Source organism: Theropithecus gelada, chromosome 9 (genome assembly GCF_003255815.1).
Source record: "Theropithecus gelada isolate Dixy chromosome 9, Tgel_1.0, whole genome shotgun sequence".
Lineage (NCBI taxonomy): Eukaryota > Metazoa > Chordata > Mammalia > Primates > Cercopithecidae > Theropithecus > Theropithecus gelada.
This window is the reverse complement of record NC_037677.1, coordinates 106,525,208-106,544,956: the sequence shown is the minus strand read 5'-3', so window position 1 is coordinate 106,544,956 and position 19,749 is coordinate 106,525,208. Positions and strand designations below refer to the sequence as shown.

The following is a 19,749-nucleotide window of genomic DNA, read 5'->3' as shown; positions in this document are numbered from 1 at the left end:
TTGTATTCTCAAAAAGGAGATTGTGACAGTATGTACCGCATGGGCTATTGTTAAGATGAAATGAGTTCATACTGTAGATGTGAATGCTTGAAGCACTTGAATGCTTGCAGCTTCAATGCTTGATGTCACCTGAAAAGTCTCATCATATTAGCTGCAGCTATTGTTGTTGTTATTACTGTTGTAGAGACGAATGAAATTCCCTTTGAAGAGATTAAAGAATAGGTAAGCCACAGTCATAAATGCGAACACAAAAAGAAATTGGTGCCTGTCATGTGAAAGGACCTCATTAGCACTGTCTGGTAGAAATCTGGTAAAAATACATATGTAATATTAAATGTTCTCATAGACACATTAAAGTAAAAGAGCAGTGAAATTAATTTTAACAGCATATTAATCCAACATATCCAAAATATTATTTTAGCACATCATCATTATAAAAATTATTAAGAAGATACTTTACATTCCTTTTTATGCTGAAATTTCAAATATGGGAAGTATTTTACATTTCCAAAACTTTGCACTTTGAATGTGAAATTTTCATTGGAAATATTTGATCTGTGTTTAGATTTCATAAAACTAACAGTTGAAAAGGTGGACTCAAGACTCAAAAACATACCCAAGTTTTTCTAAACCTACCTAAAAGTTTTCCAGTAACTGAATCTTGAATATCAGTTTTTAAATTTGTATTTCAATTTATTAAAGTGAAATAAAATTAAGTATTCTGTTTCTCAGTCACAACAGCCACATTTCAAGTGCTTAGACACATGTGGCTGGTGGCAACTGTAATGTAAGTTTACTTAAAGTGTGAACTGAATTCAAAGGTGACAGTATTTTAAGCTGGCAGGATCAAGGAAGTCTTCATGGAGGAAGTAGGATTTAAATTGGAACGTGAACGGGTAGAATTTGGATGCATGGAAAGAGGGAGAGAAGCACAAGAAATACCATGGATATCTTTTTATTTTATTTTTTATACTTTAAGTTCTAGGGTACATGAGCACAACATGCAGGTTTGTTACACATGTATACATGTGCCATGTTGGTGTGCTGCACTCATTAACTTGTCGTTTACCTTAGGTATATCCCCTAATGCTATCCCTCCCCCTTCCCCCACCTTGTGACAGACCCCAGTGTGTGATGTTCCTCACTCTGTCTCCAAGTTATCTCATTGTTCAGTTCCCACCTATGAGTGAGAACATGCTGTGTTTGGTTTTCTGTCCTTGCGATAGTTTGCTGAGAATGATGGTTTCCAGCTTCATCCATGTCCCTACAAAGGACGTGAACTCATCCTTTTTTATGGCAGCATAGAATTCCATGGTGTATATGTGCCACATTTTCTTAATCCAGTCTATCATTGATGGACATTTGGGTTGGTTCCAAGTCTTCGCTATTGTGAATAGTGCCACAACAAACATACGTGTGCGTGTGTCCTTATAGCAGCATGATTTATAATCCTTTGGGTATATACCCAGTAATAGGATGGCTGGGTCAAATGGTAAGAAATACCATGGATATCTATGGAATTAGGAGAACATGCATGACAATAAGCTTGAAGAAGAAAGGAAAACAGGGGCCAGATTAAGACCATCCATGAGTTACCCCCACTGGTCATGGTTGTCCTTGACCACGAGAATCAGGATTTTAGAGTGACATGATCAGAAGGAGCAGTGTTCAGTATGGATTGGAGAAAGGAGACTCTGCGAATTGGGAAACCTGTTAGGTCTTGCAGGATCTCATAGTTGGGGTAAAGAGGGGCTGGACTTGGGTTACTGGGGTTAGGAGCAGAGAGGAGGGGTAGGATTTGGAGAAGTAGTAGACCCTGGATTAAATGTGGACCTTGCAGGCACGTGGCAGAGGGGATTGGGAAGGTTTGAAGCCTGAGAGTGTTTATGGTACCATCAACAGAAAGAAATGGGTTCCTTGTTTTAGTTCCTGTGGAGAAGAGAGACATAGTTGGGGTGACTCTGTTAAGTGGGGGCTCTGGATCCTTGCTGTGATTGTGAGAACAAGAAGGAGGGGCTGGCTTCATGTGTGACCTGCCATAGTCGTCTCCTCAGTAATAGAGAGGCTGCTATTCCCTGCGGCTCTTGTTCCTAATTGTTTCGTTTCAGGGTAGATTCTGGGTTGATGGAGTTTCTCCTACGGTTGGGGAGGGGAGGGTGAAGGGGAATCTTGAATTCTGTCCTTTGTGTACTTTCCAAAACACAAATATACACACCCACACACTGTTCCCTGCTAGAGAGAAAACGTACCTCAAACGCATAATTACGCAAGGACTTGGCACTCCAGTGGTCTGCTTCTCTCTGTCCTCTGTAACTCTTAAGGATTTCTTATTTTTAAACTCAGAACAAGGGTTGTGGTATTAGGGTTGTGGATTAATGAGCTTGGGCCCTGGGGGACTTTTTTAGCAAGGGATTGTCTGTTCTCTCTGGTACAGACATGGATACTTTCATGTACCATCCTAGTCATACATTGGGATTTGTGGTCACCACTTGCCTCAAACCAGGAGAATCCTTGGTTGGAGTCATAGCTGTGCCAGCACTGCCTTTTAGAAATCCTGATTCCCCATTTTCCTCATCTGTAAGACCCCATATTGTGTTGTTGGGCTTGGCTTAGTCAAAGGGTGATGTTTTGTCAGGGACTGACTCTGCCAATGTGAATTTTTGGCTTTGTTTATGGTTCCTCCTCCTGGAAGACGTGAATCAGATTTTCCTAAACTCTTTGGACCCTACTCCATTCTCCTGGAGTCAGCTTCCTGTTTTGTTTTGTATTTCATAAATAGGCTTTCTCTTGGGGTGGGGTTAGTGATTTTTATCCCACAGTGATTTTATCGGTTGTGTTAGAATAATGCTAGCTGTGGTAACACATCTCGAAGTTTCAGTGGCCTAGTATTGTAAAGGCTTATTTCTTATTTCATGTAGCAGTATAGAGTGGGTGTTCCTGGTTGGTGGGGGACTTCCCTCTACCTTGAGGGAAAGTGATTCGGGGATCCAGGCTCTTTCCATCCCATAGTGCCATCATTTTAGCTGCTGGAAGGGGAAAGAGTATGGACAGGGCACACTCATTTGTAAGAGCCCTGACCCAGGCATCACCTCTTACCCATATTTCATTGGTAAGAGTCAGTCATGTGACCTCACCTCAATGTAAGGAGGCGTGGGAATGAAGGCCTGGCTGGGCAGCTACTTTCCAGTGACTCTTCTACGCTAAGGAAGGAGCACAAATCTTTGGACAGCTATCAGTTTTTCCCACATACCCTGACTTGGTTTCATTTAGGAGAGAAAAAAAATGCCAAAAACTTATATTTGGAAACAAGGAGTCTGCATCACCATTCACAGTCTAACCTTTGGTACTTTCTGTGGACCAATGGCCCTGTATTCATTCAGTTTCATTTTTCTTGAGAACCTTGTATGTTTGAGGCACAGTGCCAGGCTCATGGCTGATGGGAGAATAGGGTCAGGGAGGGGGAAAGATGTCACCCTAATGTGGACTCTAGTAACTTTACTCGTGCTTATCTTGGCAGTCAGCTGTCAGCTTTACTTGGCAAGTTCCATCTGCATGTGACCAGCCATATTGATCCCTCTTCTTAAAAACCAGCTCTGGTCATGTCACCACCCTCTCTTCAACTTTTAGTGTCTCTCTAGAACTTGCAGGATAAAGTTCAAGCCTCTTAGTGTGATGTTTGAGGTCTTTGACTATTTGTCTTCAGACGGCCTTTACAGAAATCTCTGCAGCTACTCCCTTGAACTTCTTGCCCCTGCCATTAGGCTAATTGGCTATCTGCCTCATGACAGGCCTCTCGCCTCTTGCCTCTTGCTTCTCGGCCTTGTCACACCTTTCCCTCTCTCTGGACTGTTTTCCTGCTGTCTTCATCTATCCTAGGTGGCCCAGTCAAACCTCTGAGCTTGGCCTGATGGATCTAAGGCACATCTGAGCATCCTTTAAACTGTAGCAAATACCACACTGCATATTCAGCATAGTTTATATGGCTGTTTATTAGTGTTAATGTTTCATGGAGTATCTGTCTAAAATTGCTGATTGTCTACTTCGAGAAGATAGTTTCTTATGTTTGCTATAGAGTCAAGCTTGGTGCAGTACATAGCAATAAGTGCTGCAGTTCATCAGATGTTCGGCATGCACTAATTGCTTTATGTCACACCTCAACCCTTCAAGGTAGGCATTATTTTCATCCCCATTTTACAGATGAGGAAGTTGAGCCCCAGGTTCACCCAGCTAGTAAGTGGGGAACCAGGCTTGAACAGAATTCTAACTGCTGGTTGTAGGAGATGTCTATTATGTGGCTGATGAAGGTAGAGGTAAGTGCAGCATATACCTTGTATTCCTTGTTCCCTCAGAATTTATAATCCAGTTGTGGGACTTGATGTGTACAACTTCTCTACAAAATTAGAAGAGGTTGCTTGGCAGCTTGCAAGGGTATGGGCTTTCGAAAGTCAGACCTGAGGCTGGGTACAGTGGCTCATGCCCGTAATCCCAGCACTTTGGGAAGTCGAGGTGGGTGGATCACTTGAAGTCAGGAGTTCGAGACCAGCCTGACCAACATGGCAACACCCTGTCTCTACTAAAAATACCAAAATTAGCTGGATGTAGTGGCGGGCGCCCGTAATCCCAGCTACTTGGGAGGCTGAGGCACGAGAATCGCGTGAACCTAGGAGGTGGAGGTTGTAGTGAGCCCAGATTGTGCCACTGCACTTCAGCCCGGGGCGACAAAGCAAGACTCCATCTTTTTTTTTTTTTTTTTTGAGACGGAGTCTCACTCTGTCGCCCAGGCTGGAGTGCAGTAGCCGGATCTCGGCTCACTGCAAGCTCCGCCTCCCGGGTTCACGCCATTCTCCTGCCTCAGCCTCCCTAGTAGCTGGGACTACAGGTGCCCGCCACCTCGCCCGGCTAGTTTTTTGTATTTTTAGTAGAGACGGGGTTTCACTGTGTTAGCCAGGATGGTCTCCATCTTCTGACCTTGTGATCCATCTGCCCGTCTCGGCCTCCCAAAGTGCTGGGATTACAGGCTTGAGCCACCGCGCCCGGCCGTCCATCTTTTAAAAAAAAAAAAAAAGTCAGACCTGAGTTCAGATTTTACTGTGGTGTTACCTTGGAGAAGTTAGTTATTTCTCTAAGCTTCATTTTTTTCATCTGTAGATTGGCGGGGGAGGATACCTTCCAGAACTGCTATGAGGATTAGAATGAGAGGAAATGAATACAGTTATTGACTAGTAGGTGTTGAGACAATCATAAACAATACAGACTAAATAATCTTAGCTAACATTATTTGTCAACATTACCCAAGGTAGGGTATGGATAAGTGCCAACATGGATGGTCCTATAAAATTCAGAGATGTAGGAGCCTCTGAAAGCTGAAGTGGGTCAGTCAGCTTCGTGGAAGAGGGGGCACATGAACCAGATTTTTGAGAGATGACTAGCTTTTTTTTTTTTTTGTAGTTTACAGATGCTTTATTTGGCTATGTATTGTTTATATTGTTGGAATTAGATGCCAACATTTAAAAATTGGGTAATTTCTCATGAACCCATATTTCTAGCTTCTTCTGAAATATTGAAGACTGGCAACACATGGCCTGCATTTCAGAAATCAGAGCTGAGTAGGAGCTGCTGTCTTTAGAAAAGACATCCTTTGCCCTGTACCCTGAGGTATTTGAGTTTGAAACCCCATTTATCATCCCTTACAATCTTTTCTCCGTTAGATAATGTGTTAGTTTCCTATCACTGCTATAACAAATTACCACAGTGACTTAAAACGAATTTATTCTCTTATGGTTCTGGAGGTCTGAAGTCTAAAATGGGTGAGCAGGGTTGTGTTACTTCTGCAGGCTCCAGGGAGAGTCCATTTCCTTGGCAGGCTCCAGGGAGAGTCCATTTCCTTGGCTCTTCCAGTTTCTAGAGGCCACCTGCATTCCTTGGCTAATGGTCCCTTCCTCCATCTTCATAGAGATGGTTGAGGTTTTAACTGGATGTAGGGAAAAGCTTCATGTCTCCTTCTGCTTGTTCATTTGTGATACAAATGTGGATTGAGGATCTACTGTGTGTCACCTGTGCTGAGTGCAGGAACAGTGACAAGACAGATACCCTGATCTCATGGAACTTACATGCTTGGGGGTAAGATAGAGGTTGAGGAACAAGACAATAAAAATGTAAAAAGTTCATTAAGAAGAGAAACATTGCCCAGCATGGTGGCTTATGCCTATAATCCTAGCACTTTGGGAGACTGAGGCAGGCTGATCACTTGAGCCCAGAAGTTCGAGACCAGCCTGGCAATGTGGTAAAACCCCGTTTCTACAAAAAAAAAAAAAAAAAAAAAAGGGTGTATGCCTGCTGTAGTCCTAGCTAGTCAGAAGATTGAGGTGGGAGGGTTGCTTGAACCTGACAGGTCAAGGATATAATGAACCATAATTGTGTCACCACACTCCAGCTAGGATAACAGAAGGAGATCCTGTCTCCCCGCCCCCCTCCCCCCAAAAAAGGGCAAATATCTAGAGTATGTGTGAGCTATACAGAGACTTAAAAGTGGCCGGGTGGCTATTATAGCTGGGTAGTACAGGTAGGTCTCTCTGTAGAGGTGACATGTGATCTCAGGTATAATGATGAGAAGGACCTAGCCATGCCGTGATCAGAAAGACTTTTATAGACACAAGGAAGCGCATGTGCCAAGGCCCTGAGGCAGGAATGAGCTCAGGATATGCAAAGAGCAGAAAGGAGGTGGGTGTGGCTGGAGCATGGTGAATGGGAGCAGAGCTGCAAGAGGACTGGCAAAGTCAGAGTACCTTGACTGGGCCAGAGTTTGGATTTTATCTTAAATATTATAGGAAGCCATTGGAGGGTTTTAAGGAGGTTGCTAACATGATCTTAGATATTTGGAAAAGCTCACTCTGAGTGTATGTGCAGAGTGGATTGTAGGGGCGGTAGTCCAGGTAGAGATGATGGAGGCTTGGACTGAGTGCTGCTATTAGAAATGGAGAGAAGTGGGTGGTTTTGAGAAAAAGCCAGCAGCTGTGCTTCTTTGTTCCTTTTTCCTAGCATGCTACAGCTTTGGTTTATTTTAGGCCCTATGCTGTGCTCTGAGGAGACCGCCCCTGGGCGTTGCCAGCTTCATGCCTGGGAGGAGGAGAGTGACAGTCCTGGGCACAGTGCTTGTCTGGCTTCTGCATAGCCTGTCAGTGTGGAGGTGACGCTGTGGCCAGCCTTGCTCAGCGATGTCTTTCTGGAATGTTGACCACTTAGGTCATGTCTGGACATTCTTACCCCAGACCTTGTCTCCATCCCAAACTAAACATGTCCATTTGCTGTTAATTCCACCTCCCTTTGGAGGAACTCTTTCCTTGCCTTTGCTGATGGAGAAGTCTAGCTAAACCCTGCGTATCTTCCATCTCTCCCAAGCTTACCCAGAAAGGGATGGGGCATCCCTAGAGTACTGTGTCCCTGAGTGGAAGAGTTCACCTGGGCTCAGACCTGCACTGCGTTCTCTGCCAGCCTTTGCCAGTATCTTCACCCTGTGTCACGGGTTGAAGAGCCCCAAGCCCGTGGAGTCATGTTGTTGGTGGAGAGTGCCCTCACTGTGTATTCCCCATTGTGCGCAGTGATTTTTAGCACAAGAGTTATTTTTAACTTAGTTTTCCCAGCCCCTTAGATGCCTTCTCACTGTTTAGGAAGAAGAGATGAATAATATCTCTTCCATTGCATATGTGCAGCACTTTCCGGTTTCTAGTGAGTTTTCAAAGACATTAACTTACTGTTTCTCACAAGAGTCCCAGGAGATGTGTGGGCCACCCTTCCCCTCCGTTGTTACTTTTTAATAAAAAGTCTTGCACACAGTGATTACTGGGTTAATAAACACGAGGATTCTGCAGTTCTAAACGATGCTGGTGGCCATTTCTTTCTATTTCCTTACTGCTGTTGACTGAATGTGCCTTTATGCTGTAGGAATAAAACGTGCTTGCTGTTGCATTTAGCAATCTGAAATGACCTGTCTTAGGGATGAGGAAATGAGGCTGAGAGAGCTGCCAGGACTTGTTGCAGACTATGCAGCTGGGCCTGGGCTAGAGGGCAGGTGGCCCAGAGCTGCTTTATCCTGCCATTGTGGTTCTCTATGCTGGCCCTTCTGGTATCTCCCTGGAGGCTGGTTTGAGACTGTGATTGCTGGTGCCTTGGTGAAAGAGGCAGTTCTTTTTATTTTTTTTATTTTTTGAGACAATGTCTCACTCTGTTGCCTAGGCTGGAATACAGTGGTGCAATCACGCCTCACTGTGCAGCCTCAACCTCCCGGGCTCAGATTATCCTCCCATCTCAGCCTCCTGAATAGCTGGCACTACAGGCACGTGCCACCGGGCCTGGCTAATTTTTGTATTTTTTGTAGAGATGAGGTTTCACCATGCTTTCAGGCTGGTCACGAGTTCCTGAGCTCAAGCAGTCCTCCCACCTCAGCCACCCAAAGTGCCAGGATTACAGGCATGAGCCACCGCGCCCGGCCTGAAAGGGATAATTCTTAACCATACTGCAGGAAAGGAACATGAGGGCCTTTTCCCCCTACATCACGTTGACTGTCCTAAAAATGCCTTGGGTCTGGCCAGCAGCCCCATTCCCCACCCTGAACTTTCTTAACCTTGCCAGGTCCTTTGGCTTTCGAGAATCCTGATAACTGCAGAAGGAGCAGCAGCTCTGTACTCAGGCAGGCGTGGCTTTGGATCCTGGCCTACCATTAACTTGTCAGTGGGCAGGTTACTTAAAGATTCTCTCTTTGAACCTCAGTTTTCTCATTTGCTATTGGTCTTATCCTAGAGAGTGATGAGGGTGAGAGATAAAGTGTCATGCATTGGCAGCCTGGCATAGGGCTTCAGAGTCCAGACTCTGGAGTTGACTGCCTAGGTTCAAATCCTGCCTCTGCTACTTAATTAGCTGTGTGATTTCGGGCAAGTTACTTAAACTCTCTGTGCCTCACTGGCTGTTACCAGAAGTTGCACACTTTGACTTGTACCCTTTGCCTAGGCATAAGAATTTCTTACTTTCTTCACTCCCTAACCCCCTTACATACAGAGGCAAGGGAATTATCAGCCGAGAAGACCTTGGTTTTGGACATGACATTTTATTTTGCGGAAGCCTCCTGGATTGGATGAAGCATTTCCGCTCACTCCCTAACAGGAAGGGATGGGGCCTGCATGGGAGAGATTGGTGATGCTCCCTCAGAGGAGGACCCAGACAGGAAGTTTGGAAACAAGTCAGTATCTACAGAAACTTAAGTTAGGGAATTATTGGTGCTTAACACAGAAATTCAGCCTTACTCTTCAGAAAAATAACAGATGCCTAAATGTCAGTGGCAAGGAGGGGAGAAGGCTCTTGGTTTGATTTTTGAGTAAGATCTCAGTGAAGAAAGAGCAGTTTTTATCTGTTTCTCCTGATGTGCTTTTGTTCTCCTAGTGAGGAAATAGAGGCTAAAGGGAACAGCTCTCTCTGCCCTTAATTAATTAGAGTCTTCTGCAGTGTGTGCTCATCTGTTGTTTTCAGCTAGACTGTTGGCTTCTTGAGGGTGGGTGCCAAGGATTCCCCAGTCTTCGTAGTCCCCGCTGTGCCTAGCACAAGGCTAAGCAAGCAGAACAGTCTGCTCATGAGTAATCGAGGCCCACTTTGTTGTCATCTTTGTTTTCCAGAGTGAGTATATTGCTCCGTGTGACTGTCGGCGGGCTTTTGTCTCTGGATTCGATGGCTCTGCGGGTGAGTCACTGCATTTTCTCTGTTCTTGCTGCACCTTTGTTCGCCTCCTAAAAATAACTGAACCGAGTTTCAGCCTGTGATATAGAAGCAAAAAGAAAATGCAAACCAGATGCTCCACACTGACTCTCTGCAGAAAGGTGTGGGTTCCCAGCCTTTCCCGGCTCCCCAAGGTCGCCTTGCAGTAACCCTTTTTATTCCTCTCTGTACCTTTGCTTTCAAAGTTTTAACAATTCTTATTTTAAAAAAGTTTTTGAACTTTTTATTGAATATAACATACATATGAAAGTTCTATCAATTAAACGGACTATACCTGTGTTACTAGCGTCCCAAATAAGAAATGAGACTGTAATATCGTTTCAGACCCTCCTCTCTTAGCTTATTGGTCCCAAGTAATTCTCCCAAGTGCTTGGCTTTTGGTTTCTCTGTTTTCACTCTTGGCTTAAATAACACAGGTTAATGTTAAGCTGCATTGGTGTTCCTCAAAACCATTATGCCTTTGAGTTTTAGGGTGGACTCCCCACTTCAGATTTGTCTGTAAAGCAAGCTGGACAAGGTGGGAGCTCCCCTCCCCTCACGGTTATTAGCACGCTGCTTCCTTTGGCGTAAGTGCTTGTGTTGGTTGGCACATTAGGATTGACTTTGGCTGACACCTCTGCCAAAAGCCCCAAGTTCTGCCAGGTCTGTGGGAACGGAGGGCGGATAGAGGTAGGAGGCATAAGCTTCCTGCTAGTGACCACAGCAGGAACACTCATAGGGCCCACTTGGTCTTTCTCCAGGAAAGGTGAAACAGCTCTTCTGGGGTGTCTGGTGGAGCAGAGGAGTGGCCATGATTGCTGAGCAGGAACCATCTCTCCCTGTGTCTTGATTATACGAGACCGCTTTGGCCATACGTCTACAGTTCTCCATTCTCTGTTTTTGACTCGTACTGCGCAAGTGCAGTCTTTTTTGTGCAGGGACCAGTGCCAGGCAGCTTGGGTCTCAGGACTGTTCTTTCAGAGCTTGACACACAGCTTGTTCTCAGTGGTGTGGTCTTCTCTTGCCCAGAGGTTTCTTTGGAGTTAAGGACCCATCTGCCCCACTAGGAGGAGCTGGTGCCTCTTATTGCTCTCACCTGCCTGCTGTCATTTTGTGCAGCTTCTGGGCAGTTGTTAGAAACCTTTCTTCTTCTTTTTTTTTTTTCTCCCCTGCTTCAGGCACAGCCATCATCACAGAAGAGCATGCGGCCATGTGGACTGACGGGCGCTACTTTCTCCAGGCTGCCAAGCAAATGGACAGCAACTGGACACTCATGAAGATGGGTGGGTACAGGCATGGCTAGCCTAAACTTAATTGGCCTGGTCTCGGCAGGGATCCTAGAGGTCCTCAGGACTCCTGGATCGTACTCCTTTTATGCAGTCATGGACCTTTTTGAGAATCCAGGGGAAACTGAGGGGAAAAAAATGGCATGCTTATACATACATAACAATGTACATTCAATTTTGGAGGACGCTGGTTCAGGATACTTATTTTATTGAGGGGAAACTGAGGGCTAGAGAGGACAGTTGATTTGCTGCAGATCACATTGCTGTGCATTTCACTTCGGTACTGGGGGCCTTCTACTATTTGCTGCCTCCTGATTCAGAGTGAGATAAAGGCAAGGAGTCATTGGCAACAGGAGCCAGAAAGTTTTCCCCCGAGGCTCTCTCTGAGGATCTTGGATTTGCTTCTGGCAGCTTAGCTCTGGAGAAGAGCAGCATGCAGGACAAGCGAACGGGTCTGGAACTTTCTTGGGCTAGTCGCTTCACTTGCAGTGCTTTAGTTTCCTCATCTGTAAAATGGATTAATCACAGTAAGTAAATAACATATAAAGTGGTGAGAATTAAAGCAATACTATGTGGAAAGCATATAGATCAATATTTATTGAATAATGTGTGTATGTACTCTGTTTTCATTTAATTTACTGCTGTGTGTATTTTCCTGTCATTAAAATAGTCTTTAGAAACACGGTTTTAGGGACTGTACAAAGTCTTTGCTTCCTGAATTTTGAACTTGGGGAACAGAAGAGAAGGAAGGGCCAAGTGAGAAAGAGAAGAAGAAACAAAATACCTGATGCTTCTTGTTTGTTGTAGGAAATAATGAGGAAAGGAAATAGTCCCCAGACTCACAGCAGGGAACAGAGGATTAGACCATGACCCTGAGATCCAGGCAGCCAGCTGACCGAGGGGTGTGTGCACTCAGGTGTACGCCACACACCCTCCACACACCCTCCACACACACACACACATGCACACACACGTGTTGTTTGTCTTTGGGAAGAACAAGGAACATTTTTGTCCTGGCATTGGATTAAGTTTCTATTTCTCAAAAATCATTTCATAAATATAAAAACACCAAAGCTACAGATTGTTGCCTGTGCTGCATTTGATTTCTCCTTCCCCTTCTCTCTGTCTGTCTCTCTCTCTCTCTCTCTCTCTCTCTCACACACACACACACACACACACACACACACACACACACACACACGCCGGCAGGGATTTGAGACTGGCTGTTATAAATGGACAGGCTAGTGGTCTTTAAATTTTTTTGTTTGCGTGCTTCTGTTAATGGGAGTCAAGTACCCACAACATATACGTATGTTTATATGTTATTTATATGTGCTAGTGTTCCTCTATATTCCAAATATCAAAAACTAACTTTGTAATTTCTTTATAAAAAATAAATACAAATAGAAGCTCTGATACTTTCTTCTTGCATCCAGTAGAACATTGTGTCCCCCCCTGGGGAGCAGGCATCTCTCTTTGGGGCCCACAGATTCCGTCTGTTAGGTCTGTTAGTATTTTGGGGGTCAGCATGTTAGAGGTGTGAACACTGCCTACCTGTTCCTTAATGTAGGTATGTGGCAACACGGAGGTGGCAGAGGGAGTGAATCCTCCTCTCTTCCAGGCTCCTCCCTGGTTTCCTCAGTCAAGTGTGTAGGGAGATTCTGGTGGGTTTGGTTGGCCGGTGAGTGATTCATCCCTGGGGTTTTGCCGAAGATCTGTCTGCTAGGAAATGACATGGCTTCATCCTGTGAAAGCTATACTGTATAGTGTACTAGGGCATTCAGAGAAACTGTGTTAATAAGTGGCTTGTTTAGTGGTTTGAAAAAAAATAGGAAAGAATCAAATAGCAGAATGAAACTCAATGTCAGCTTCTAGGCATTTTTTTGGAGTTGGAATTCATGAGCTTCTTTCTTTATAAACCTTTGCACTTCCCTTGTGTGGTTATGTGGTTATATCAGTAGTCAGTAGAGAAAAATAGTAAAGATAAGTTTCTACTGTTTTAGAATATGTGAACTTTTACTCTAAATATATGTTTATTTTATCAAGATGTTAATTATTTGGCCAAAATCTGATTGGTTAAAAAAAGTATACATCTCAAAGATAACTGGCTAGATATGGAAGATGTTGGCTTAGATTAAAGGAAAACTGGACTATAGAAGTAATTTTAATTCCATTCTGGAGGCTGATATAGTGTCCTATGACTAACGTCTTAGAAACAGAAAGGGCTGTCTCATCCTGGAAGTTGGGGAACCCAGAGGCCCATGTTAAAGACAGCAGGACGGCCAGCACTTTGGGACGCTGAGGCGGGAGGATCACTTGAGGCCAGGAGTTCGAGACCAGCCTGGCTAACGTGGTGAAACCCCATCTTTACTAAAAATACAAAATTACTTGGATGTGGTAGCATGAGCCTGTAATCCCAGCTACTTGGGAGGCTGAGGCAGGAGAATCGCTTGAACCCAGGAGGGAGAGGTTGCAGCGAGCCGAGATGGTGCCACTGCACTCCAGCCTGCGTAACAGAGTGAGACTGTGTCTTCAAAAGTAAATAAATAAATAAATAAAGACAGCAGGATGGGTGCCTGTGTGCCTCTCCCATAAACTTTGGAAAGATCTCTTTGCTGCCGAGACTTGTGCTTAGCCCTCTATGCAGGGGCTGGTTATGGGGCAGGGGCCTTCTCTTGGCCACCCTGCCCTTGCAGATGAGTGGCGGGCACTGGGAGCGTGTTATCCCCTTACCTGGTGTGTGATATGTGGGAGGCTCCCAGTTCCCAGACTTCACCAAATCACTGCCCACATTCTCATCAAGTGACCGGTAGTGGGGAAGTGACTGAACTGAGGAGATTATCTTTGTGGTGACACCATGTGCCTACGTGGCAGTGATCCCCAGGATATTTTTATAAGGAGTCAAGTGAAAAATCGTACTTTTTTCCCTTCTGTCTCACCCTTGTCTTATGTTTTTCATACACACAAACTTACACTTCTCCCTCTTTCTGTTGCCTTCCAGGATTAAGGGAGGTTCAGAGATTTTCTAAGTCCTATCAATCCACTTTAAAGAAGCTGCTTAATAAAGACCCTGCTATCATGATGTTAGAGAATTGTATCCTTCTGGTGGGATAATAAGCGTGGACCCACTGGGAATTGTTTCTTATCAGTTCTTCCCCGCGTAGGTCTGAAGGACACACCAACTCAGGAAGACTGGCTGGTGAGTGTGCTTCCTGAAGGATCCAGGGTTGGTGTGGACCCCTTAATCATTCCTACAGGTAAGTGAGCTTGGTTCTTTTCTGCTTGGGTAAGGAAGTGGCTTTTAGACTCTCCTCCATCCTCTTGGTTTGCTTGTGGGGTGTGGAGCATTGAGGGGCTCAGCATGACTGATTTTATAGTAGAGGTCAAGGTGAGGAGAAGAGTTCCACTGTTGGTGAAGATGTGCTTTTACAGTTCTTCATCCTGCACACCCAGCTCTGGGCCACGGCAGGACCACCTTTCCGAAGGTTCCGGATTTTCAAGGCCCTGCTGCCTGCCCCGCTGCAATGGGCGTTCGGCTCATGGCTGGGCCACAATGTGTCTCCTCAGATTATTGGAAGAAAATGGCCAAGGTTCTGAGAAGTGCCGGCCACCACCTCATTCCTGTCAAGGAGAACCTCGTTGACAAAATCTGGACAGACCGTCCTGAGCGCCCTTGCAAGCCTCTCCTCACACTGGGCCTGGATTACACAGGTCAGAATCACGGTTCCACCCAGCAGGGCCCCCATCATTGTCCCCCTACCTCTTGCTATTTTCTCCAACCTCTTCCTCCGAATCCAAGTTGAGTTTGAGCTGACGGGAGGATTTTGCCCTCGTCTGCCCCAATGGGATATTTGAAGAAGCAGGAGCTTTATTTGTTTCCACTGTTGCCACCTACTTGCCACTTAGTTTGGCTTTGGTTATTTTTGCAAAGCTCGTTTGGGTGACTTTTTGGGTGCTGCTGAAAGGACTGAGTTTTTTTTTTACCACTCAGCTGCTAACTGCCACTCAAACATATTTGATATTGGAATTAGAGCATAGAGGTTTCTAGGTTCCATTTCCCTTCTTATGTCAGCATTTGTAGATGTACCTTCCTAGGCCTCTGTCCTCCGTCTTGTACCTTCTGCTTTAGAGGCTTTGGGGTGTGGGTGTGTTTCCCTGGCCTGTGTGATAGTGCTGGGTAAGCAGCGTGTTCTCTGAACCATTGTGTGGATTTAGGAAGCAGTGAAGGGGCAGAGGGAGAGGGCTGGAGGTGGGGCTGCAGGGGAGGGCGTCTTGCTGTAGAAACAGAGGTAGATGGGGGATGGCTGTGGAATGTAGGCAGGTTGCCCAGAGGGGTCCTGGGAAGAAAGCATGACAGCCTAGATTCCGGGCCAAGTTTTAAACAGCATTCCCGAACTGATCTTCAAAGCAGACCTGGGTGTGGGGGCAGCTCCCAGCCTGCTTGCTTGTGTGACATCCTCACCAGAGGGATATTGCGGAACGGGGAGGATGGGTCCAGTGAGTGGCCCAGGGTCGGCGAAATATTTTCTGTCAGCGTGGTTTGAAATTTTTTTCACTAGAGCAGAAGCTCTGACTTGTTGCTTGTAGGAGAGGGGAGAGCAAATGTTGCTGATAAAGATTTTGTTCAGTACACATTTGGGTGCCTACTATCTGCAGGACGCCGTGCAAGGTGCTGAGTGAATAAGACAGATGCCCACCCAGTTGGCTGTTCCCTGAGTTATGAATGCTGCCCTGGTAGGGTGGTTGTGGTGGCAATGGAGTGAGCTCCTCTAGCACCACAATTTCATCTTGCAGAGCAGCAGGGAGGCCTTGGCAGTATCTGAAAGGGCAAGTGTGATTTGGAAGTGGTAATCACAGTGAGTCAGACTACAGGGAATTCCTAGGTCTTAGCACCGAAAGGCAAGTCTTGCAGCCCCAGGAACATCAAATGGTGGGTGCCGTTCCCCTGACCTCTGAGACTGGGTGAGTTCCCTCTGCTGGGTGGTGTGTTGATGTAGCTCCCTGTGTGTCCCCTATTGCATCAGTATTTACAGTAGTGTGTTAATTGCTGGTTTCATTGTCTGTCTTCCCTTCTATATTATAAGCCCCATGAAGACAGGGACTGGGTCTGGCTCAGAGCTGTAACCACAGTGACCAGCAGAGTGCCTGGCATGTATCTATGCCTGGCAGATCTGGATGCTACACAGGCATTTGTGGGATGCGTAAATGAATGAATTTTACTGGTGAGGCAATCAAGGCTCACGACAGTTAAGTGGCTTGGACACCTCTTGTATAGGGCTTGAATCCAGGCCTCCTGTCTGTGTAACTACAGCGTGCTCCCTGTAAGAAGTGGTGCTGATTAAAGATGTTTGGGGTAGGTTCTTTCACTGGGTTCCTACTGCTTTCTGGGACCAGGGCTGGAGTTAAAGCACATTTGTTTCTTGCAGGCGTCTCCTGGAAGGACAAGGTTGCAGACCTTCGGTTGAAAATGGCTGAGAGGAACGTCATGTGGTTTGTGGTCACTGCCTTGGATGAGATTGCATGTGAGTGCTCTGGTTTCGCTGTTTGGGCATGTTACCCGATCTCTCCTTTGGGTCTCTGGGAATCTGTGTGTTCATGCCATTCAACTTTTCTGAGTGGCCAGGGAATAAGCAGAAGACTATGTTCCAAATGGGTATAGGAGATGCCAATTAGGATGAAGGAGAAAGAATTACAGGGAATTGGGGAGGGGAATGAGGCTTGCCCAGAGCAGTATTACAGCTGGGTGATGCTCACCTCTGGCCAGTCCCTCAGGACCATGGCACCTCTAAGGAAGGGCATTTCCTACAAATATTTTATGTCTGTCAGCCTCTCTGTAGGTGTAGAAGTGGGATCATAGCAGAAGCCTTCTTTCTTTACACTTGTCCTGTAGTTCCTAAGGTCTTTATAGTGAGAATGTTCTGGGAACGTTTCTACCTCAGAAAACTAGGAACCGAAAGTTCTTCCCCAAGCCCTTTAGTAGCAAGTTTCTCAATCTTTAGACCTTAACCCACCTTCATGCAATTGTTCAGCACCTTCTTTCATCTAAAACCTGATGGAATCTGGTTGAACTTTCCTGTCCTGTCTTCTGGTTTCTGAGTCGATTTGACTCGGGGCAACTGAGGAGAGGCACTGCTTTATCTTTTTGCCTTCTCGCTAGAGAATGAGACCCTGCTGCAGTGTCGTCTCTCTTCAATCCCTGCGTCTTCCATCCCCAAAACATTGTCAAGTGTATCAGTGACTTACATCCTTAATTAACCTAATGACCTCAGCGTCAGAGAAAAACACATGGAAAACTTTTTTCTCTCCGCGATTGTAACAAAAACACAATCCCATGATAGAAAACTCGGAAAGTGCAGAGTAAAAGGAGGAAGTAAAAAGAAGTAAAAAATCACCTATAAATTCTGTTCTTAGAGATAATCAGTGTCAATATTCTATGCATATATCATTTTATGGGCTGATTTTTTTCACTGTATCAGTATACTATAAGCATATATAAGCATAATTTTAAGTATTAAATATTCCATCATGTGGTTATACCATAATTTATTTAACTGTTTCCCTAAGGATGACCTTTGGGTTATTTGCAGTAATCCCATAATTTATTACGATGCTACCATGAAAATCTTGGTTCATGAATCTATGTCTTTTGATAATTTGCTTCCTATTTCTGGTTGGCTTTTAGGGCTTTTGACCCATTTTGCCCTTTGCCTGCCAGAAAGTTTGCACCTTGGTATTTGAATTTGTCCATCTTGTCACACCCTAACCCCAGGTACTGTCATTTTTTTAAGAAGTGCTAGTATGATAGGTAAAAAATGTGGCCTCATCACTTTATTTTGAGAAGCCATTATTTTAAAATAGAGGTTGTATGTTTAATGCCCAGGCCTTTTTTTGCTCTGATCCTCATGAGAACAAGTGATGGAAGCTGGAAGTCATGGGACCAGAACTGTGCTCTCTCCTGATCTCTCGAGTTCTCAGACGTTCAGCAACATCACTGCCACTGGCTGTCCGCAGGTCCTCCACCCAGTCGTGGTGCCGGGGCAGACCCATGGGTGGGCTGCAGGCTCTGATTTCATTCGCGAGCTGCAGCCTCGCTGACTCACTGCTTTTCTTTCCACCTCTGACAGGAAGCTCCGTCTCCATGGGGCTCACTGACCCTTACAGAGGAGGCTTGCCTGGCTTCCCTTGTGTGAGGGTCTCAGTTTTTCTACCCTAGGTCATCCGCCTCAGAAGGCAGAGAGGGCTTGTCTCCTTCCCTTTTATTTGGGAGTGCTAGAGGTTTGTCGGCTTCAAGGCCAGGCCTGGCAGGTCGCCACTAGGCGGATTGCATTTCAACTGCTTGTGGGGGCAGTTCTCAGGATTTTGACTAATAGCTTTTATTCCCTTCTCCTGGCAGTGATGTGGAAGCATGAGAAACAGCTCTGGTGCCCTCACGTGGTGGACGTGAGCAATTGCAGTTCAGAGGTGGAACCAGACAGGAGTCAGGCTCCCAGCCTTTCTGTGCGATTCCACTGAATCCTTCCACAGCAGCTGGACTCCAAGCTGAAGCTCTTCCCTCCCCCTACAAGCGACCCCTTAAAATCTTAAGTCAGACAGGTGACAGGGACTTTGATTTCTTTTCTAGGGCTATTTAATCTCCGAGGATCAGATGTGGAGCACAATCCAGTATTTTTCTCCTACGCAATCATAGGACTAGAGACGATCATGTGAGTGTTTGCCCCGCATCTGGAACTCCCTTCCACAGCTCCTCAGAGCCCTCGTGTGCCCTTTCGGGTCCTGGCCCACGCATCACTGCCTGCTAGTTCACTGATGTGCTCCTTTTTTCTTGCCCTTTTAACATTTTCCCTTCTTGTCTTCCTTAGCAGTAGGTGTTTATTTATATCCTGCCTCTCTTTGAGCCCCCAAAATGATTTGAAACGCATGAAAGTGTCTGTAGTACTGTGAGACTAAAAAACAATTAGGTGAGGACGTTAGGACCAAGCTGGAGTGAGGTTAGTTCACAACATTTTTGCTGCAAGGTCTTGTTCAGGCCACACATTCTTTGGCAAGTTTTCTAGCAGCCAGTGTAAAGGGGTATATATGTTCAACTGTACAATTCTGGGTCCACAATGCAAATAAACCCAGTCATTTTGAAGGTCAAAAATAATATGGGAAAACCCCTCCAGCTACGCTTTGTTGAATTGTCAGTTTATTTTTGCAAAGCATTTCATATAGCCTTTTTTTAATTACTGTTCTAGTTAAATAGCTTTTTGTATTAAGACAACACATTTATTAAGTGCCGGTGATGTGCTTAGGGTCTCTGTTAGGTGCTAGGGTGACTGAAACAGGACGGGGTCCTGGGTTGGAGTCAGGGAGATGAGCATGTCCTCTTTCTAAAGTATTTGGGCACATAAGTGGGCACCAGTCTGCTTGTGGGAAGGATGCAGGTGTTATGAGAGGGGCCTGACCTAGACTTGGAGATGAGAGGAGATTCTTGGGGAAAGTAATATTGAAGCAGAGAGTAAGGATAAATGTGGGTGAGTTAGGTGAATGGCAGGGTGAGGAGGAGCGGGGAACCGTGATCCAAGCAGAGGGAACAGCATTTTCAGAGACTCTGGGCAGTAGAGAGCACAGTGCATGTGGAGGACCTGAAGTGGTTCAGTGAGGTCAGAACATAATGAGGACAGAATGTGAGCAGGGGCCGCAGAAAAGAAAGGCCTTGTGGGCCGCATTCAGGAGCTCTTGT

The 19,749-nt window shown here is 45.5% G+C and overlaps 1 protein-coding gene across 8 annotated transcripts in view; it reads left to right on the top strand.

Moving 5' to 3' along the window:
* The window catches only part of XPNPEP1 (X-prolyl aminopeptidase 1), a 61,726-nt gene that overhangs the window by 23,318 nt on the left and 18,659 nt on the right, over positions 1-19,749 (top strand). For 5 of the 8 annotated variants that reach the window (XM_025395905.1, XM_025395903.1, XM_025395904.1 and 2 more), the window contains 6 exons: positions 9,663-9,726; positions 10,920-11,024; positions 14,192-14,284; positions 14,595-14,738; positions 16,454-16,549; positions 18,649-18,730. In XM_025395905.1, coding sequence (XP_025251690.1) covers positions 9,663-9,726; positions 10,920-11,024; positions 14,192-14,284; positions 14,595-14,738; positions 16,454-16,549; positions 18,649-18,730 — 584 coding nt within the window. Of the gene's footprint in view, positions 1-8,628; positions 8,724-9,662; positions 9,727-10,919; positions 11,025-14,191; positions 14,285-14,594; positions 14,739-16,453; positions 16,550-18,648; positions 18,731-19,749 lie in introns of all 8 variants that reach the window. The other 3 variants (XM_025395907.1, XM_025395906.1, XM_025395908.1) reach the window with 3 other exon arrangements.